General features: G+C 47.4%; 1 protein-coding gene across 1 annotated transcript in view; it reads left to right on the top strand.

Moving 5' to 3' along the window:
- Positions 1–14,877: 14,877 nt before the first annotated feature.
- The window catches only part of STARD4 (StAR related lipid transfer domain containing 4), a 33,207-nt gene continuing 25,047 nt past the window's right edge, over positions 14,878–23,037 (top strand). Inside the window, exons 1-2 of the mRNA XM_073624609.1 lie at positions 14,878–15,054; positions 17,661–17,769. Coding sequence (XP_073480710.1) covers positions 17,665–17,769 — 105 coding nt within the window. The 5' untranslated portion in view covers positions 14,878–15,054; positions 17,661–17,664. The remainder of the gene's footprint in view (positions 15,055–17,660; positions 17,770–23,037) is intronic.

Below are 23,037 nucleotides of genomic sequence, written 5' to 3'. Positions count from 1 at the left end.
CGGCCATTTGGCTGGCCAAAGACCACAGCACTTTTTGCGATTCGGCACTGTGTCACTTTAACTAACAATTGCGCGGTCGTGCGATGTGGCTCCCAAACAAAATTGATGTCCTTTTTTCCCACAAATAGAGCTTTCTTTTAGTGGTATTTGATCACCTCTGTGGTTTTTATTTTTTACGCTATAAACAAAAAAAGAGCGCCAATTAAAAAAAATGCATTATTTTTAACTTTTTGCTACAATAAATATCCCCAAAAAATATATAAAAGAACATTTTTTTTCCTCAGTTTAGGCCGATACATATTCTTCTACATATTTTTGGTAAAAAAAAATTAGCAATAAGCGTTTATTGATTAGTTTGCACAAAAGTTATAGCGTCTACAAAATAGGGGAAGTTTTATGGCATTTTTATTAATAATTTTTTTTTACTAGTAATGGCGGCGATCAGTGATTTTTATCGTGACTGCGACATTATGGCGGACAGATAGGACACTTTTGACGCTATTTTGGGACCATTCACATTTATACAGCGATCAGTGCGATTAAAAATGCACTGATTACTGTGTAAATGTGACTGGCAGTGAAGGGGTTAACCACTAGGTAGCGCTGTAGGGGTTAGGTGTGTCTTAGGGAGTGATTCTAACTGTGGGGGGGAGGGGCTGTGTGTGACACGACACTGATCACCGATCATTGATTACAGGGAGCTGTGATCACTGTCAGTGTCATTAGGCAGAACGGAGAAATGCTTGTTTACATTAGCACTTCCCTGTTCTTCCTCACCGTGAGTTGATCGCGGGTATCCCTGTGGACATCGAGTCCGTGGGACCCGCGAACACGCTCATGGAGGTCCAGGCGGCGCAGGCACGCCCTCATGTCGCCTCTTAAAGGGCAATGTACAGGTACGTTAATCTGCCTGTACGTGCCCTTCTGCCGCAGAATATCTGCTTGAGGCGGTCGGGAAGCAGTTAAAAAGTAAATGTTGTCATGCCTAAAAGTCACCACTGGGGGCTGTATAGAGCACGTACCTTGTCATGTTTTCTCAGATCATGCTGTGTCAGCAGACCCTGACAGACCTCTCCGGCTAGCGGTCACAGGACTCCGGTAAGATGTTGGGGGGGGGGGGGTTTTCTCTAAAAAGCACCCCCAAACCAGACAAAAGCTCACCCTCTCTTTCTGAGTGGAGGGAGAAGCAGAACGATTGGCGGATGTTGCTCCATTCTCCACCGCCTCTGTACAGCGGTTTGTCACAGCCCTCCTCCTCGCCCCCCCACACACACACACACACACACACACGCTGTTCCTGTCGGATCGGAGGCCTGCGCTCGCATGGGAAAACACTTTTTTGAAAAGAGGAGGGGGGAGGGCACGGTGGGAACACGGAGTGGGCGTGGTTTAGCGCGGCGTTGGCATGCAGCAACGTCCAGCGTGGGGGTATTTTATTTATGCAGCTGTCGGAGAGACACACTAGCTAAAAAGAGGCATGTAAGTGGTGACACAGGTATTCCTTTGGCACATTTACTAAAAGCATCAGGCTGAGCGTTAAATAGCAGCGGCAGTTGCTGGACTCCTCTCCATTTGACCTCCTCTTCTGAGGGGTCAAATGCCGTGGGGATCAGCTTCACAATCTGAAGGATTGATGGTGCAATTCTTACTGAATTTGTCCGCTCCACATTTTTTGCTACTCTTCATTGAGTCGGTTGATATGCCCACTTTCTTGTTTGGGTTCACTAAAGCCTCCTCAAGTTGCCCATGCCTTTCCTGTTCATTCATTGCTGGAAAGGCTTATTTATTCTGAATGGGATTACCCAGATAAACATTTTCTCCCTCCTTTAAAGTTTTAACACTTTTTACTATGGAGGAAAAATTCACTAAGAAGTGGGAGATACCAGCAATTGTTACTGTTATATCCTCTGTGAATGAAAGTTTGACCTGTCCGATAGACAATGCTCAAATGCTTAGGGATTCAACGGATAAAAAGTTGGAAATTCCTATTAAAAAAAACAAAAAAACGCCACTTTTTTTCTGATGTCTCAACCTGCGCTAGCAGCAATTGGAGTATGCCAGTCCTTGAGAAGACCAGTCTGAACAGGTCCTCAAGGTTATTTCTGATCAGTAGGCCCAGGATTTAGCCGAGTTACCAGCGGCATTATATTTGGCAATAGACGCCATGAGATATTCTATTCTTCAAGCCTCGTGCCTTACGCTTGGCTGGTGCATAGGCATAGAATCTTTTGGGTATTGTAGAGGGGCTGGGTGACATTTGGTGACCTTTAGGGATGTGCCGAACGACCCCTGTTCGGTTCGCACCAGAACTTTTGAACATTGTGAAAGTTAGGAACCGAATAATGAACCCCATTGAAGTATACGGGACCTGAAAAATCAAAAGTGCCCATTTTGAAGGCATATATGCAAGTAATTGGGAATACAATGGTTATGGGGGTCCGGGTACTGCCCTGGGGGACATCTATCAATGAAAAAAAGTGTGTAAATTTTGAAATGAGCAGTGATTTATTGATGCTTAAAGTGAAAGTATAAAAATGAAAAATTCATTTCAATATAGGGTCTGGGGGTCCTCTTAGTCCACCTGTAATGTAGCACATCTGTACTGTGTATAGAAGCTGCTGCAGCAATAATTGCAATTATAAAGCCCAAAAAATGACATTTTCCCTCCTTAATTTATTTTGTAACTAATGGCTTGGGGAGCCAGCCTGTATGACGAGGCCACAATGTAGTGCACGGAGAACAAGATTGAAGATTTTTTGGATTAATTATGGTGTCTCTACCACAGACATTGGTTAGAAGGTGGGGAAAAATTGGTCTTTTTGGTCGGTGGCGCCATCATACTATAACCCCATAGAAGTACTCTTGATGAAAGCAAGAATTGGCCTTGGTGTCAAAAATTGCAATGATATGCACTTGTCAAATAGGTGAAATAGGAAAAATTTGCTAAATTTCCAAATAGGAAAAATTTGTCTTTGGGTGTTAATTGTGCCTATGAAACCTATACCAAAAACATTTTTCCATATGAAATCAACACCCACAACACTAGGCAGCCTAGAAGTCCTGCAGAGATTCCACATCCCAAAAACACTTAATCGGCCACATCGGTATCAGGGTATTCATAGCTGCTGGTAATCCAGGACTGATTCATTTTGATAAAAGTCAGATGGTCCACGGAGTCTGTGGACAGACGCGTTCTATGATCAGTAACAAAACCTCCAGCAGCACTGAATGCCCATTCGGAAAGCACGCTGGATGCAGGGCAGCCCAGCAGCTCAATAGCATACTGGGCAAGTCCTGGCCAGTGGTCTATTCTCATGACCCAGTAAGGTAGTGGATCGCCGGCTGGAAAGCTCTCCATCTCTGTTTTCGCCCCTAGATAATCATCCACCATGTGATGCAGAGGCTGCTGATGAGGTGTGGAAGCTGACAGCCCTAGGCAGCGAGGACTAAAAAAATTGAGAAATGCATCACTTAGGTGGCCACCACTCCTCTCTTGATCAACAGAAGCCTCAAAACTAAATTTTCCATGACACTGTAACCTACTAGAGTCGGGAAAAGCATTCAATAAATCCCTCTTTAAGGTCGCCTCAAGATATTTTATCTTCTGCACTCTCTATGGGGACAGGATGATTCTGAGACTTTCCCCTTATAACGGTGGTCAAGGAGGGTTGCCAACCAATAGCAATCCTTTTCCCTTATGCCGCGTATTCTTGGGTCCTTTTGCAGGCTTTGAAACATGAGGGAGCCCATGCACTGCAAATTTGCAGAGGCATGAGAAGCAGACTCCTCGGGGTCACTGAGGATTACACTATCTGGAACTGCCTCCTACCTGCCACATTTACATCACAGAAATGCCAACCTACCTGGTTGTCCTACCCTGGCAGTTTCCCATGTAATTTAAAAACATGTAGATATTGTCATTTGAATGCCTCTACTAGGTCATTTAGCTCTTTTAGCTCAGGAGAAAGCTTTGAAATTAAACAGTACATTAATTGCGGGACTTGTTTTGTAGTGTATATTATATTTTGTGTGGCATGTAATTTGCAGTATGTGGGGTGCACTACACGTGCCCTATGCACTAGAATAGGGGAGCATTATTGTGACACTTAGAATCCCAATGCAAAACACATTTCAAATGCTTTACGACATTTCAGTGAATGCCATGCTGGGGATTTGTCTTCTTTCAGGTTCACTGGCATCGAGAGATTGACTCCAATGCCTAGCGGTGGAGATAGGGGTAGGCGATTTTTGAATAGAGAGGCATGGTGGATTTTTAGGATTCAAACTAGAGTCCCCCTGGGGTTGAACCTCAGGTGGGACCTGGATTTACATTTACGCTAGTTATAATGTATTAATGTATGTCTATGTAACGCTACCCCCAAAGGAGCCGCTAATGAATGTTTGATTCTGCACCCTGCCTCTCAATCCCAAGAACGGTCTCAACCCCTCTGGCACACCTGCTTGGTAATATTAGTGTGGGACCCAGCAATAGAGAGAAACACATTAATGATAAACCATAAATTATATTTACCATAGCCCTAGATCCCGTCACTTCACCAGCTGTGGTAGTAAATAGAGACTCACACAGAATATCAATTAACCACTCAGAAAGTTTACTAAAGTGGATATTAAACACAATGAACAATGTGATCAATCAGAAACAATAAGTGACAGTAGATAACAGTCAGTGTATATGTGAGACGGTGGGTTCAATAATCACAGGAGGGAGTATATGCAGACAGGTGTACAATGGGACAGGCGTTCAATATGCTCCAAAACCTATATTAAACACCTTCCCACCGAAGCCCCAATACACACACATCAGACCATCATAATATAATGTTACTTACATTCAACAGTACAATGTAATATTTAGCCTGTGCTCAAGGGCTCCCCCTAGGTTGTAATTCAGTGTCCCAACTACAAAATAGAACCGTGATGCTTTGCAGTAAATGATAAGAGTACCTTGTCTTCCGATATTTTCAGCTAGCCTTTAGTTTAAACTGCAGTATTTGTAATCTAACAGGGATACAGATAGAAAGCAAACTGTAGAATAAATGATACGTTGATAACTGTTTAACTGAAGAAATAGAGCACTTGTAAAACTTCCTCCTTATCTGTGCGTGTAATACAGTACTGACTTTACAGCACAGAAAATAACAGACCCTAGAGTTCAGCTGTATGCGGCCTGTGAATAGGCAGGATCACTTTTGTGGGACTACAAGTCTCAACAGCAGTCTGTAAATAACTCACTCAGCAAACAGTGCACTTTACGGAAATGAGTAGGTGCCCTCTCACCGCAATAGACCCAGAGGCTGTGAGTCTCCTTCCAGACTCCCCTCTTGCTGTCTCAGTCTGATGAAAGATGGCGCCGCCGCGCTGTACCGCTCCTCCGGATAGCTAGGATGCAGGAAACTTCCAGATGTCCTGGCACTATACACGGATCCGCTTGCTAAGCTGGCTGTACTCTGAAGTCCCTCAGAGGCTGGCAATCCTGCTCCGTGCCGTGTAGGCCGCAGTCTTTTGATCACACACAGAGCTCCCTGCTGGTTGTTGAATGGCGTCCAGAGGGACCGAAAGATGGCCACGCTTGTCCTTTAATCTGTTTACCCACCAGGCTGTTCTGTGACTTGGCATTGTGGGTCTGTGACTTATATTCTATCTTTATTTTTTTTATTGTGGTTTGCTTTCTTAAAGAACAACTTTCAATCCTCCTTTCCTTCTGGTCTCATTGCATCAATTTGAGGATTAAGAGGCTAATTAAAAGTCTCTGTAACCAATGAAGGGGGGCAGGGTGGGGAGTGTTTTTTACAAGTATATACAGTGCCTTGCAAAAGTATTCACCCCTTGGCTTTTTACCTATTTTGTTACAATACAGCCCTTAGTTCAATGTTTTTTTAATCTGAATTAAATGTGATGGATCAGAACACAATAGTCTAAGTTGGTGAAGTAAAATTAGAAAAATATATACATAAAAGTATTTTTCAGAAATAAAAACCTGATAATTGGCATGTGCGTATGTATTCACCCCCTTTGTTATGAAGCCCATAAAAAGCTCTGGTGCAACCAATTACCTTCAGAAGTGACATAATTAGTGAAATGATGTCTACCTGTGTGCAATCTAAGTGTCACATGATCTGTCATTACATATACACACCTTTTTGATAGGCCCCAGAGGCTGCAACACCTAAGCAAGAGGCACCACTAACCAAACACTGCCATGAAGACCAAGGAACTCTCCAAACAAGTAAGGGACAATGTTGTTGAGAAGTACAAGTCAGGGTTAGGTTATAAGAAAAAAATATCCAAATCTTTGATGATCCCTAGGGGCACCATCAAATCTATCATAACCAAATGGAAAGAACATGGCACAACAGCAAACCTGGCAAGAGACGGCCGCACACCAAAACTCATGGACCTGGCAAGGAGGGCATTAATCAGAGAGGCAGCACAGAGACCTAAGGTAACCCTGGAGGGAGCTGCAGAGTTCCACAGCAGAGACTGGAGTATCTGTACATAGGACGACAATAAGCCGTACAGTCCATAGAGTTGGGCTTTATAGCAGAGTGGCCAGAAGAAAGCCATTACTTTCAACAAAAAACAAAATGGCACGTTTTGAGTTTGCGAAAAGGCACTTGGGAGACTCCCAAAATGTATGGAGGAAGGTGCTCTGGTCTGATGAGACTAAAATTGAACTTTGGCCATCAAAGAGAATGCTATGTCTGCCGCAACCCTAACACATCACATCACCCAAAGATCACCATCCCCACAGTGAAACATGGTGGTGGCAGCATCATGCTGTGGGAATGTTTTTCAGCAGTCAGGACTGGGAAACAGGTCAGAGTTGAGGGAAAGATGGATGGTGCCAAATACAGGGATATTCTTGAGCAAAAGCTGTACCAGTCTGTGTGTGATTTGAGGCTAGGACGGAGGTTCACCTTCCAGCAGGACAATGACCCCAAACACACTGCTAAAGCAACACTTGAGTGGTTTAAGGGGAAACATGTAAATGTGTTGGAATGGCCTAGTCAAAGCCCAGACCTCAATCCAATAGAAAATCTGTGGTCAGACATAAAGATTTCTGTTCACAAGCGCAAACCATCCAACTTGAAGGAGCTGGAGCAGTTTTGCAAGGAGGAATGGGCAAAAATCCCAGTGGTAAGACGTGGCAAGCTAATAGAGACTTATCCAAAGTGACTTGGAGCTGTGATCGCCGCAAAAGGTGGCTCTACAAAATATTGACTTTAGGGGGCGAATAGTTATGCACATTGACTTTTTCTGTTATTTTGTCCTATTTGTTGTTTGCTTCACAATAAAAAAAATAATCTTCAAAGTTGTGGGCATGTTCTGTAAATTAAATAATGCAAATCCTCAAACAATCACTGTTAATTCCAGGTTGTTAGGCAGCAAAACACGAAAAATGCCAAGGGGGTGAATACTTTTGCAAGGCACTGTATTTTGTGCTGTTTTGTTCATTAATGTTGTAATCAAGGCCGTTGCGTCTGAAACGCATCTACCTCTGCTGTACTTTTATCTTTATGGAGATATAATAAATTTGGACTGATTTAAAGAGCATGTACTGTATGGAGTTTCGGATTGTCCATTATCCACTCCTCCCAGGCACATACTACTCCCAAGAGTTCTGGGGGTGGAAAACCATCTCTTACTGTTTGGGATGTGGAATCTCTGCAGGACTTCTAGGCTGCCTAGTGTTGTGGGTGTTGATTTCATCTGGAAGAATGTTTTTGGTATAGGTTTCATCAGGGCTTTTTTTCTCAGAGAATAGGTGCAGGAACCCACCCTCCCCAGTCAACTCGACCACCCCCTCACCCCCCATCCCCACCCCTATTCCCGCCCCCAATACCGCCATTCCTTGGGAAAGAGAAGTAAAGTGTTCTTTACCTTCTCCCTCCCTGTCCACAGCTCACCTCCCCATCCGCAGGTCACCTTCTCTTCTCTCGTCCACAGCTCACCCCCCCCACACACACACAGAGGTTACCTTTCCCTCCATGCACAGATTACCTTCTCTTCACAGCTCACCCCCTCCTCACTCTGGTTACCTTCTCTTCTCTCGTCCACAGTTCACCTCCCTCCCCCCACAGCTCACCCTCTCCACAGTTCACCTCCCCCCACAGCTAACCCTCTCCCCCCTCTCCACAGTTCTCTCCCCTCCCCACAGTTCAAACAGCTCACCCTCTCTCCCTTCCTCTCCACAGTTCAGCCCCCCACAGCTCACCCTCTCCACAGTTCCCCCCCCAGCTTAATCTCTCCACAGTCCCCCCCCCAGCTCACCCTCTCTCTACAGCTCACCCCCCCTCCCTCCACCCACAGGTTACCTTCTCTTCTCTCGTACACAGTTCTCCCCCCCACAGCTCCCCCTCTCCACATTTCACCCCCCCCACAGCTCAACCTCTCCACAGTTCCCCCCCAGCTCACCCTCTCTCTACAGCTCACCCCACCTCCCTCCACCCACAGGTTACCTTCTCTTCTCTCGTCCACAGTTCTCCCCCCCCCACAGCTCACCCTCTCCACAGTCCCCCCCCCTACAGCTCACCCTCTCCACAGTTCACCCCCCACAGCTCACCCTCTCCACATTTCACCCCCCCCACAGCTCAACCTCTCCACAGTTTACCCCCCCACAGTTCTCTCCCCCCACAGCTCACCCTCTCCACAGTCCCCCCCCCCACAGCTCACCCTCTCCACAGTTCACCCCCCCACAGCTCACCCTCTCCACAGTTCACCTCCCCCCACAGCTCACCCTCTCCACAGTTCACCTCCCCCCCACAGCTCACCCTCTCCACAGTTCCCCCCCAGCTTAACCTCTCCACAGTCCCCCCCAGCTCACCCTCTCTCTACAGCTCACCCCCCCTCCCTCCACCCACAGGTTACCTTCTCTTCTCTCGTACACAGTTCCCCCCCCCCACAGCTCACCCTCTCCACAGTTCACCCCCCCCACAGCTCAACCTCTCCACAGTTCCCCCCCAGCTCACCCTCTCTCTACAGCTCACCCCCCTCCCTCCACCCACAGGTTACCTTCTCTTCTCTCATCCACAGTTCTCCCCCCCCACAGCTCACCCTCTCCACAGCCCCCCCCCCCCCACAGCTCACCCTCTCCACAGTTCACCTCCCCTCACAGCTCACCCTCTCCACAGTTCACCTCCCCCCACAGCTCACCCTCTCCACAGTTCCCCCCCAGCTTAACCTCTCCACAGTCCCCCCCAGCTCACCCTCTCTCTACAGCTCACCCCCCTCCCTCCACCCACAGGTTACCTTCTCTTCTCCCGTACACAGTTATCTCCCCCCCACAGCTCACCCTCTCCACGGTTCCCCCCCCACAGCTCAACCTCTCCACAGTTCCCCCCCAGCTCACCCTCTCTCTACAGCTCACCCCCCTCCCTCCACCCACAGGTTACCTTCTCTTCTCTCGTCCACAGTTCTCCCCCCCCACAGCTCACCCTCTCCACAGTTCACCTCCCCCCACAGCTCACCCTCTCCACAGTTCACCTCCCCCCCACAGCTCACCCTCTCCACAGTTCCCCCCCAGCTTAACCTCTCCACAGTCCCCCCCAGCTCACCCTCTCCCCCTCTCTCTACAGCTCACCCCCCCTCCCTCCACCCACAGGTTACCTTCTCTTCTCCCGTACACAGTTCTCTCCCCCCCACAGCTCACCCTCTCCACGGCCCCCCCCCACAGCTCAACCTCTCCACAGTTCCCCCCCAGCTCACCCTCTCTCTACAGCTCACCCCCCTCCCTCCACCCACAGGTTACCTTCTCTTCTCTTGTCCACAGTTCTCCCCCCCACAGCTCACCCTCTCCACAGTTCACCTCCCCCCACAGCTCACCCTCGCCACAGTTCACCCCCCCGCCACAGCTCACCCTCTCCACAGTTCACCTCCCCCCACAGCTCACCCTCTCCACAGTCCCCCCCCCACAGCTCATCCTCTCCACAGTTCACCTCCCCCCCAGCTCACCCTCGCCACAGTTCACCCCCCCGCCACAGATCACCCTCTCCACAGTTCACCTCCCCCCACAGCTCACCCTTTCCACAGTTCACCTCCCCCCACAGCTCACCCTCTCCACAGTTCACCTCCCCCCACAGCTCACCCTCGCCACAGTTCACACCCCCCCCACAGCTCACCCTCTCCACAGTCCCCCCCCACAGCTCACCCTCTCCACAGTTCACCTCCCCCCACAGCTCACCCTCGCCACAGTTCACCCCCCCGCCACAGCTCACCCTCTCCACAGTTCACCTCCCCCCACAGCTCACCCTCTCCACAGTTCACCCCCCCCCCCAGCTCACCCTCTCCACAGTTCACCTCCCCCCCACAGCTCACCCTCTCCACAGTTCACCTCCCCCCCACAGCTCACCCTCTCCACAGTTCCCCCCCAGCTTAACCTCTCCACAGTCCCCCCCCAGCTCACCCTCTCACCCTCCCTCTACAGCTCATCCCCCCTCCCTCCACCCACAGGTTACCTTCTCTTCTCTCGTACACAGTTCCCCCCCCCACAGCTCACCCTCTCCACAGTTCACCCCCCCCACAGCTCAACCTCTCCACAGTTCCCCCCCAGCTCACCCTCTCTCTACAGCTCACCCCCCTCCCTCCACCCACAGGTTACCTTCTCTTCTCTCATCCACAGTTCCCCCCCCCCACAGCTCACCCTCTCCACAGTTCCCCCCCCCACAGCTCAACCTCTCCACAGTTCACCTCCCCTCACAGCTCACCCTCTCCACAGTTCACCCCCCCCACCGCTCACCCTCTCCACAGTTCACCTCCCCCCACAGCTCACCCTCTCCACAGTTCACCCCCCCACAGCTCACCCTCTCCACAGTTCCCCCCCAGCTTAACCTCTCCACAGTCCCCCCCAGCTCACCCTCTCACCCTCTTTCTACAGCTCACCCCCCCTCCCTCCACCCACAGGTTACCTTCTCTTCTCCCGTACACAGTTCTCTCCCCCCCACAGCTCACCCTCTCCACGGTCCCCCCCCCCCCACAGCTCAACCTCTCCACAGTTCCCCCCAGCTCACCCTCTCTCTACAGCTCACCCCCCTCCCTCCACCCACAGGTTACCTTCTCTTCTCTCGTCCACAGTTCCCCCCCACCCACAGCTCACCCTCTCCACAGTTCACCTCCCCCCACAGCTCACCCTCTCCACAGTTCACCTCCCCCCACAGCTCATCCTCTCCACAGTTCCCCCCCAGCTTAACCTCTCCACAGTCCCCCCCAGCTCACCCTCTCTCTACAGCTCACCCCCCCTCCCTCCACCCACAGGTTACCTTCTCTTCTCCCGTACACAGTTCTCTCCCCCCCACAGCTCACCCTCTCCACGGTCCCCCCCCCCCCACAGCTCAACCTCTCCACAGTTCCCCCCAGCTCACCCTCTCTCTACAGCTCACCCCCCTCCCTCCACCCACAGGTTACCTTCTCTTCTCTCGTCCACAGTTCTCCCCCCCACAGCTCACCCTCTCCACAGCCCCCCCCCCCCACAGCTCACCCTCTCCACAGTTCACCTCCCCCCACAGCTCACCCTCGCCACAGTTCACCCCCCCCGCCACAGCTCACCCTCTCCACAGTTCACCTCCCCCCACAGCTCACCCTCTCCACAGTCCCCCCCACAGCTCAACCTCTCCACAGTTCACCTCCCCCCACAGCTCACCCTCGCCACAGTTCACCCCCCCGCCACAGCTCACCCTCTCCACAGTTCACCTCCCCCCACAGCTCACCCTCTCCACAGTTCAGCTGTGGAGCACATTCCCTGGATGCCTAGTATACAGAAGATGGTGGAGGAAGTGAATGGTATAGAAAACTTCCTCTATCGGCTTCTGTTCTATGTAAGAGTCTGCAGAGGAGAGGGCTGTCTGAGGTGGCGGAACTGCGTTCCGGCAAGTTCCGACAGAAAAAAAGCCCTGGGTTTCATGGGCACAATGAACACCCAAAGACCAATTTTTCCGTACCTGTTTGACAGGTGCATATCATTGCAATTTTTGACAGCAAGGCCAATTCTTGCTTTCATCAAGAGTACCTCTATAGGGTTATGGTGTGACGGCACCCCTGACACCCAAAGACCAATTTTTCCCCACCCATTACTTCTTCAATAAAAGTTTGTGGTAGAGACACCAGAATTTAGACAAAAAATCTCCAATCTTGTTCCCAGTGCACAATGTAAAGTAGTGAGTGTACAGCTTGTATAGCAGTGGTTCTCAACTCCGGTCCTCAGGACCCACTAACAGGCCAGGTTTGCAAGATAACTGAAATACATCACAGATGATATCATTTGCTGCTCAGTGATTGCAGTATTCTAGTCTGCATCTCCCCAAGGTAATACTTAAAATCTGGCCTGTTGGTGGGTCCTGAGGACTGGAGTTGAGAACCACTGTTGTATAGCAATGTAAATTTTCTATCCCCTCAAAATAACTCAACACACAGCCATTAATGTCTAAACCGCTGGCAACAAAAGTGAGTACACCCCTAAGTGAAAATGTCCAAATTGGGCCCAATTAGCCATTTTCCCTCCCCGGTGTCATGTGACTCGTTAGTGTTAGAAGATCTCAGGTGTGAATGGGGAGCAGGTGTGTTAAATTTGGTGTTATCGCTCTCACTCTCTCATACTGGTCACTGGAAGTTCAACATGGCGCCTTATGGCAAAGAACTCTCTGAGGATCTGAAAAAAAGAATTGTTGCTCTACATAAAGATGGCCTAGGCTATAAGAAGATTGCCAAGACCCTGAAACTGAGCTGCAGTACGGTGGCCAAGACCATACAGAGGTTTAGCAAAGTGTAATTTCTTCAGTGTTGTCACATGAAATGATATAATAAAATATTTACAAAAATGTAAGGGGTGTACTCACTTTTGTGAGGTATTGTATATTATAATATATGTTGGAAAGTTGGACCAGCTATTGCTGGAAATATATATGTGTAGTGTAATGTTTTATATATTCATCTTCACTTTGTATTGGAAGTTACTCAGGCGTACCATGATCTTTTTATATTGCAATGTATTGCAATACATTTATTGTGGTGGCCATATTTTGATCTTGATGAAAACAGCTATACTGTATTGCAGATGCATTGCAATACATTGCAATATAAAAAGATGTACATTCTCTAGGCTATTTACAGTATATGGGCATGGTATGCCTGAGTAACTTCCAATACAAAGTGAAGATGAATGATCTCTTATATAACACATGTATTTTCAACATTGTCGAAAAACGGTGGAGCATGGGTGACCTTAAAATGATGCCCCCCCTGAAAAAAGTTCTGCGGACGCCCATGTCCCCTGGGGCAGGACCCAGGTCCCCAAACACTTTTTATGACAATAACTTTCTTATAAGCCTTTAAAATGAACACTTTTGTTTTTTATGTTTGTGTCCCATAGACTTTAACGGTGTTCGCGTGTTCTTACAAATTTTTTGCATGTTCTGGTGCGAACCAAACCGGGGTGGGGTGGGGGGAGGGGGGTGTTTGGCTCATCCCTACTCATAAACTTTGAATAATTTTCATCATTATACATTCACTCATATTTTATGATTTTTTTTTCAGCATTTTATTCACCTATACACAATTTTGTGAGATTAATCATTCACCATTGTATACACCTTGGGTAATGTCATTGAGGCGTTTATTAGGGTTTCCACCTTTTCTTCAAGTCCAACCCAAACGCTTTAGTGGCACATGGCAATTTCTTTTTATAGTATAAACTATAGAGATATTTTCCTAATAAATAACATTTCTAATCATATGAAGTTATTAACAAGAGTTCCCCTTTACATCTGAACTCACAGAGATCCTTTTCACTGTAAGGGGGGACTCTGCAGACTCTGATATAAGGGAGAACTCTGAGGACTCTAAAATAAAGGATGCTCTGGGAACCCTGGTTTAAGGGGGAACACTGAGAACTCTATGTATGGAGAAGACTCTGATGTAAAGGAGAACACTATGGCCTCTGATGTAAAGGAGAACACTATGGCCTCTGATGTAAAGGAGAACTCTGATGTAAGGGGTGCTCTGAGAACCCCGATTTGCCTTGATGCACTTACTCAGCTGCAGGAGAGAGAAGGGGGGAGACTTCAGTCACAGACCAGGATGGATGGTGAGCTCACTCACCCCTTGTCAGTCAGCACCTCTCATCCAGATGGATCTGAGGCTGCTGGACTTCAAATTTAAGGCCCCAACTTTCCTTTTCTGAGGTACAGCGCCGGGGATTTGAGTCTGGGCAGACACTGAGGGGTAGGGGTGGGAGGAAGAGGTGCAGATCTAGCCCTCTCTCCTCTCCCATCTGTGTGTGTTTGGGGGGTTGATAGTGTCGGATTTGGGCGGTGTGAAAGAGTGTAACAGACACGCTCAGCTTAAGACAACTGCAACCAGCAACCCTACTGGGAAACCATAGTCCGGTCTGAATAATGTGTCCGCGTTTCAGGCAGTCTGAAACCCGGACACACGATTCCAAACCAGAACTGTCCGGGTGAATCCTGGACAGGTGGCAACCCTAACGTTTATACATCTGTTTTTATTTCATTTTTAAATTATTTTACTTGTTTCACCACTTTGAGCACTACACTAACTATTGTTGATTCATTACATCTGGAATTCAATATTTAAACTACATAAACACTGATGCACCTGATAATCCGGTAATTTCACAATGATTCAGGAATGAGGAAGACATCCCATCCACAGCTAAGGATATGCCTTTGTACTGTCCGATCCCCCCGCACTCCATACTGCTTGCTATGATCCTAGACACCCCTGTACATCATCCCTCCCTCCCTACACCTCCCCATCTGTTCTCCGCTCATCACTCTACACACAGCGGAGATGTCTGAATCAGTCACGTGGCTCCGCCCACTCCAGCATCCTTCTGCCATCGCACAGATGCGGACAAACAGGACGGGGGGCGGGCTCTGACCGGGGCTCTTCTCTTATTGGTTCATGCTCTCTTGTGTTGACGCGGATATGAATGACTTCGCGCCGTGATTGGCCGGTAGTAGAACTGCCGATACTGGAGAATACTGTGTAGCTTCCATCCGGCGAGTGAGAAGGCAGAGCTGGGTACGTGTAGAAGGATATTATGGGCTGTGTGTTCTTTTATTATTTATCCTTTCATTGGACTGTGTGTGTGTGATCATGTGTTCAGGGGGGACCACAAGTCCCAGCATGCTGCTTTCCAGGCTCCCATAGTTAGGTGATCAGAGACAGTGTATCTGGCTGTTGATGACACTATTGTAATATACATGGAGACTGTCATGTGATGGGTTCAGGGGGAACCACAAGTCCCAGCATGCTGCTTTCCAGGCTCCTGGTAGTTAGGTGATCAGAGGCAGTGTAGCTGATCACATATGATGTAGAATGTCACTATTGGGGGTATCAGTAGATCCCTCTCATACTGCAGTACTCAGGTCACTCTCTATGGCAGGAGGTCAGACTGGACATCCATACAGATGATTAGCACAAGCTACTGTTTAGGGACACAAGTCTGCTGGGTCATGCTATAGATAAGTCACATGACTGCTGCTTTGTTGTTACATAGTGATCCAAGTTGCAGATATGTGATCATGATTACTGCATTGTAGCTAATTATTATTATTATTATTTTAGGAAAGTGCATGCAATAGCTGGCACCCCTCCCTAGTCAGTTATTCCATGTCATTTGCAGCATACAGGACAAGGACAGGCGCTGGACAGTGACACCTGTACAACGGATCTGATCCACCCATGGGATCCTAATCCTGAGATACCCCATTGATGTAGTCAGCAGCGTTGGGATCATCCTTACTTATTTTTTAAAAATAAGCCCGCATCCTCTCTGCGGCACCGGCATTGTAACTGTGAGCGCCCACTGCGCATGCGTGAGCCGCGCAGTGACTGGCCGGGCAATCATCTGGGACCTGTGACGTGTCCCAGGTGATTGCCGAGAGGGAGGGAGGAGAGGTGATCTCCCTTTCGGTGCCGCGGTGCGCCGGGAGGAAGTGGGTCCCGGGACCCTCTGAAAAGAGGGTACCGGCTCCCCGCCCAAAAAAATTACATGCCAAATGTGGCATGTCAGGGGGTGACCTCCCTTAAAGCGGAAGTTCCATTTTTGGGTGGAACTCCGCTTTAAGTAATCATTTTTCATTAGTCTAAAAACACTGTCACACTAAAAATAGGTATCGGTAATTGGTATTGTTACCCGTACTCGGCCTTAAAAAACTGGTATCAGTGCATCCCTAGTCCAGACATCGAGCTAACCTGCAGATCTCAAAGTTGGAGAAGATATGAGGTCTGTTGTGGGGGGGGGGGGAATAATTAAGCCATGGTTGCCAGATTGAGAGAAATTTGTCATGGGTATTTTCTAGTGTTGCGGATAGTTTTTCTTTGATATATGTACCCTGTGTCTGGGATTAAATTATGGGATGGGGATTTCTATGCTCCAGAAATGGTTTGTTTGGTGGCTATAAACTTGAGTGTTAACCTTTGACAAGGGACATTATCAATGGGTTTATGAAGGAAAGCTTCCTTCCCAAGGGTCCTTTAGAAGATTACTAAGTAGGATTGAATTGTATAGATATAGACCCTTATCCATAGACCTTAGGGTAAGACTAAAAATTCTATCATATCGCCTGTCTTTTGGCACCCTCTAAGGCAGGAAGTGGGGTAAGATGGCATGGATATTTAGTTTGATTTTAGAGTGCCCAAGGATTTAGGGTTCCCAAAGTACCACTAACAGGCTTATTTAAAGCAGAGACTAGATATTGCTATCCACAGTCAGTAGTGTTTACTCCACATTACACCTGCATTTTATGACCCATTTTGCAATGCGCAGTATGGAACCTACAGTGTAACTGCTGGTATATTTTTTAAGCAAAAATATGGCCACAATAAGACCATACTGCTGCTTTAAAAAGGGGCCTAAAGTAATTACCACATTACCCACATGCAAAGGTAATAAACACACCACTCAAAACCAGGTGGCATTTCATTTCTTCTCTGAGCTGGTTAGCAGTTAGTGTTGCATGTTTCCCTCTGCTATTGAGTGTAATGTAGAAGACGTCAGCTTGCAAGTTTCTCCTTTATACTGTATGGACTGTGAAGACAGTAGGGTAGGAAAATAAACTGTTCACTTTAAAAGGGATTTTCCCAGTGTGGTAAACAAATAAAATAAATCCTTTGCAAAGAATATCCAATAGTGTACAAAGAAAATAAAAAAAACAGCATCATTTTTTGTCACATGGTTGGATAATGGAAGTCAGTTGAGCTTCACCTCATTTACTAAGCTAATGGAAAATTGTCTTGTAAAGTTTACAGCCTGTTTGCCTGTGGTAACTCCACCCCAAGTTCTCAATCATAATCAATGATGCAGAACCACTGGCTAGCCGGCTCAGTGTTATTTAGCTGCATTATTTGGATGAAGGTGGCACATTTGGTGCATTGTTTTGATGAAGGTGGCACATTTGGTGTAATATTTGGATGAAGGTGGTACATTTGGTGCATTATTTGGATGAAGGTGGTACATTTGGTGCATTATTTGGATGAAGGTGAGGTTTAATCGGAGGTCTCTGCTGGGGCATGTGTAGTAGATGGAGAGGTCGAAGGGGGCCTGTAAAACGTAATTTGTTTTAGTATGTAGCTAGTTATATTTTAACATCATTTAATGGCAATATTTATTTTTTTTTATTTAGAAACATGGTGGACCATATAGATGTACCAACAATGTCTACAAAGTTGCAGAATACATTGATTCAGTACCACAGTCTTCCAGAAGATAAATGGAGTGTCGCTAAAAAATCAGTAAGTTTCCTTACAGTATTTTATCTGTGTAATCTCTTATACACAGACTGAGAATAAATCTTTTATCTGAATGGAGAGAAAATACTAAACGGGACCTTTACCCACACTAGTTATAAATGTACTCAGAAATGCAATTACATGATAAGACTTCCAGCGAACTTATTCACTTCCCAGACCATGCCGCAATACTATCAGTTAAGGATGATTTATATTCCCATGTTGGCTGCAACATATATTAACAATCATAGTTTTTGGTAAAAAAACAAAAATAACGGAGGGCAGTAGATTTAATGGCTTAAAGCGGAGTTCCACCCAAAAGTGGAACTTCCGTTTTAAGTACTTATTACCCCCTGACATGCCACATTTGGCATGTCATTTTTTGGGGGGAGGGAGCGGGTACCTAGTTTTGACAGGTACCCAGCTCCCACTACCCCTCGGGAGGCCTAGGCGACTCCTCCTCTCCCCCTAGGCGGCCCCTCCCTCCCTGCAATCTTCTGGGATACGTCACAGGTCTCAGAAGATTGCACAGCCATTCAGGACGCAGAGCGCGACTCGTGCATGCGCAGTGCGCACCCGGCTGTGAAGCTGCAAGCTGTCACAGCCGGGTGCCCACAGTAGTAATGCCGGTGCCACGGACAGGTGGGGGAGAGAAGTGAGGCTTTCGGGCGGCCGCATCGCTGGACCGTGGGACGGGTGAGTGTGTGTTTATTAAAAGTCAGCAGCTACACTTTTTGTAGCTGCTGACTTTTAATAAACACAGAACCGGGTAGAATTCCGCTTTAAGCTGGTCATAGATGGGTAAAATTTCTGTAGCACTACTGCCATAGGAGCCGCAGGAATTACTTGCCCAGGTCTTCCCAACTTCAGCCCCACAGCCAGGCACACAGCAGGCTCATTCGTTCTTCTACAAAAAAGAGTCATGGGGATGTTGTTTTTATTTTTGGAGAACTTAGATAGGAATGAGGGAGGTGGTGGGATACTCCAAGATAAGAACTTTGTACAACTGAGGACTTAATCTTCCTTTCTGTTTATGTAGCAGCACAGCCAGTAGAGCAAAGTCCTTTTTTCTTTAGTGGAGAAGTATCTGGATAAAGGTCTTCAGGACACCAGCCAGTGTCCCCTTTAACAGACCCACAGCTAACTATAACTAGGCACTAGAGGGGTAGCTAGAGCACAAGGTCCTCAAGATCTTCCCAATGTCTGTACACACAAGGCCCTAGGACAGATGGATGCCTCCTTCCAATCTTCCAAGCGATGCTCTTCCAAGTGATGCCCTCCAGTGAATACCAGACAGATCTGGAGCAGACAGCTCCCCTCAGTCAGCTTCTTCTAAGCAATCTGCATTCCTCACTCAGGTCATCCACCTGAGGTCTCCTCATGACAGCCTGTGCCTAAGAGGGTAGCGTTCCCCCCTCAGGCTGGACTCCTCCACTCTGGGACAAGACCCAGAGTTCTGTGGGCTCCAAGAATAAATACAGTCTCCCAGCCCGCCATCAGAGCCTGCCTCCCTGGAGTAGACCAGGACTGTATCAGTATTCATGCTGCTATCTGCATAGCTCCACACCTATCCTCCAGAAACTTCTCAAGTTGCCTGGATATAGAGGGAGCTATCCAGCATACTAGCAGGAGCAGAACACACAGATCAGGCCTGACTAAACAATTGTAGCTCACTGAGTACAATGAGCCAAACTATGCTTTTACATCAGCCAAAATCATAGGTAAATTTACCTATAAAAAACAAGCACTGTCACTTTCCTAACTATCCTAGCACCAACCTATGGAAAAGAAGATTCTAAGAAAGTTTGTTTATTTTTTCTAGTCATTAGTGGGGTCAAATTGACACTTATTTTTGACTGCAGTTATAGAAAATGAGCAGGATGGAAAATGTTTCTTGAATAAACAAATTTCCAACAGTGTATCTGGTCTTTGTTCAGTAAAGTCCATTCATTCAAAAATTAAATGTTAAAGGCAAACAAAATCTTTCAAATGGCATTCAAATGTTTTGAGAATTTTCATTCAGAATTCTATCCATCTATGGTCAGCTTTAGTATAGTGCAGGACATAGCAAGGTTATAAAGGATAAGGCCCCTTCATCAGGCTGATTATTTTACACTATGTAGAACAGTGGTAGGCAACCTTAAAGAGGTGGAGATCTACCTGAAGGTGTCATAATCGCATGCATTGCACGGCAACCATGGGTTTAAATCAGGTGATGAGGATCACTTTTCAGAGGAGCAGCAGTTGTGAATGAGCCCTTAGTTGGATTCGGCAGCAGAACCTTTAGAGCTTGTTCACGCATAAAGTTGGGGGCGGTAAAAATATGCAGTTTTACCCCCCCCCCCCAATACCTACCCCCCCCCCCCCTTTTAGCTGCCGAGACAGCAGCCAAAGGTGCACACATGCCACAGCAGGAATTAAGCACCCTGCTGCTTTTGGTGGTGCAACTGCATGCTTCTGCGGGTCAAAGAGGTTAAAGCAGGTGGTGAGAAAGCAACGCAATGCTGCCTGCTTTAACCCCTTGTTTGCTGTACTGCACAAGTTTGCAGGGCACTTGAATGGGTCATGGTTGGCAGGTGCCAAACCACCAACCGTGACAGCGGGTATGACTCCTGCTGCGTCTGCGACACTGCAGCTAAACGCTGGTGCGTTTGGGGTGGGGGTGATAAAGGAGGTGGAGTGCAGTTGGTATCATTCCACATGGGGCAAGAGTTAGCACTACAGAGGAGGCATCAGATAATGCAGGTCTTGCTCCCTACCACAGCTCCAACTTTACAAGTAACAAGTATTTCCTCTGCATTGCACTCTGATGCTCTGGAATGGCGGGTCAACAAGCCCAGGCCGCGATCTACCAGTCACCTGCCCGCGAGCTACTGGTTGCTGACCCCTGCTGTATTTTAACATTCCGACCTTCACAAAGCTGAGACCCCTGCCTACTGCTATGACAACCCCTCAATTACAAAATACCACTAACGAAAACCGACTCATGCATAGCCCTGGATCAAAAACAAAATTAAGGGGAAGGAGGGAGGGAAATGTCTCCTTCTTGCTGCCAGGCTCTCCACTGACCCTAAAACAACTACTCCCTTCCACTAGACCACCGCTGCCACACCCAGCCACACCCTGCCCCCATATTACCCAATAGGGCAGGCCCTATCACCTTATTCAAAACCAATATCCTACCCCCTACTTGTAGCCTACCCAGCAACTCAGTCATGCAGGCCCTCCACTTATGCTGGGCATGCAGTTACCAGTCTTTTCTTGACTGAAATATAGCTGATGTTGTGGCTGCCACAGCCTACCTCTATTACCCTTATCACAACCATCACCTTAAATACGGTAAATACGCAACACATTTCTTGGATTTAAAGGGCCATAGCAGTAATTTATTAACAACCATTAATAACATTATGAACTTTTTATTCCATTTTACTTAAAGCAGTTGTATACTTGATTTTTAAATTTTTACCTACAGGTAAGCCTATAATATGGCTTACCTGCAGGTAAAAACAATATCTCCTAAACCTGTATGGTTTAGGAGATATTCCCCTCACAATGAGCCTCTGACTGCAGCGGCGCATGCACACAGGGGATTCTCGGCTGAAAGCCCGGCAGACGCCAGACCTTGCCGGAAAGAAGTCTCCCGTGCGCATGCGCGGGAGTGACGACATCGCGGCTCCGGCCACTCACAGCGCCGGAGCCGCGATACCCGGAAGATGCGCCGAGGGGAAATGTCAGCTCCCTCGGCGTAGACCGGGTGAGATGCCGGCGCCTCGTTCTAAGGTAAGTATCTCATAATGAGCTAGTATGTGGTGCATACTAGCTCATTCTGCCTTTTCCCTTACAGGTGTAGGGGGAAAAAAAAAAAAGTCAGCGGGTTTACTACCGCTTTAAACAAGAACTTTACAACCCAAAAGTATCTGACTGAATATATGTCTCAGGTTGATGAAGGAAGTTTTCTCTATCGCATCGGCTGTATCACCAACCACTTTACCATCCTAGCCCCTAGCCGCAGTTACACCAGCTCAGGGACAATATTCCTAACAGTTTTCACACCCGATGCAGCCCGATGACTGATAGAACTTACTTATTAGTAGGGAAGCTACCCATACCGAGATGCGCCCAACTTGTTACACTCCACGTACTGTATTTTAACATTCCAACCTTCACAAACCTTATACCCCTGACACAAACGCCCACCAGTGAAACCTCACGCGAGGGCGGCCCGCCACAGCCGCAAGGCCCATTAAAGCACCTCCTGCTAACCCAAAAACCACATATTGATTCCTACCATGGTCAAGTGAACTCCATCTCCCCTTAGATAAATCCAGTTATCTCCCTCCAGCTCTACATGATGCACCGCCAGCCCCCCCCGTTGCGGACAAAAATTCTAGCCACCTCTTATTCACTTTAATCCTTGCTTTATTGAACCTTTCCACTGACCGTGCCATGCGCCATGACACTCACCCATTGATGTCCGACCACACCAATACGGTGTCCGGTAAGGAAAACCACATGCATCAATAGCACATCTGGGGGCATACCGTTGAATCTCCGGAAACACTGTGGACCACAGCATGACTGGGACCCCGATCCACCTCACTACAGCTTTACTACGTGGAAAACCCAGCTGCCTACCCTCCTGCCTAACTAACACCCTCCTAGCAACCCAATAAACATACGAATGTCCAAGTATCCACATCAAGCAAGCCAGGTCTGAAAAACATAAAGAAACAAACATCAAAATGCACCAACCCACCCAGTACATACAACACCCAAACCCCACCAAGCCTTGCATCCAACACATCTGAGCAACAACCAACAAAACAAGTCACAAAGACACCCAGACTCTCACAAGGGATAAACACAAGGTATGTTGACACACAAGGACTAAAGGAGTTGTCGAAAATATAAACTAAAACCAAAACAGTGCTGCGCTACCAATTATAAATGTGCAAAGAGTAAAATTAATACTAAACTTCAACTAAATCCAACCTGCAAAAAAAATGTGCAAAAATACAATGTGCAAAAATACAATTTCAGTGCAAAATAACAGTTAGGTGCAACGTTACACCACCACTTGATTGCTGCTAGTACCTATCAAACAGAACACAAAATTATATCAATTTAAATGCATATAAGATGATAGACATGAAAGTCCAAAGTCCTAAAATTAAAGTGATATAAAAGTCTTCAGTTTCTTCCAAATTGAAGACTTCACCAAGTCGTGCACAACAAGTTGAAAGTGCTGATGCTCTCCTCCACCTCAAT

This window comes from Aquarana catesbeiana, linkage group LG01 (assembly GCF_042186555.1).
Source record: "Aquarana catesbeiana isolate 2022-GZ linkage group LG01, ASM4218655v1, whole genome shotgun sequence".
Lineage (NCBI taxonomy): Eukaryota > Metazoa > Chordata > Amphibia > Anura > Ranidae > Aquarana > Aquarana catesbeiana.
The sequence above is the reverse complement of the archived record's forward strand: the minus strand, read 5'-3'. Positions and strand labels throughout refer to the sequence as shown.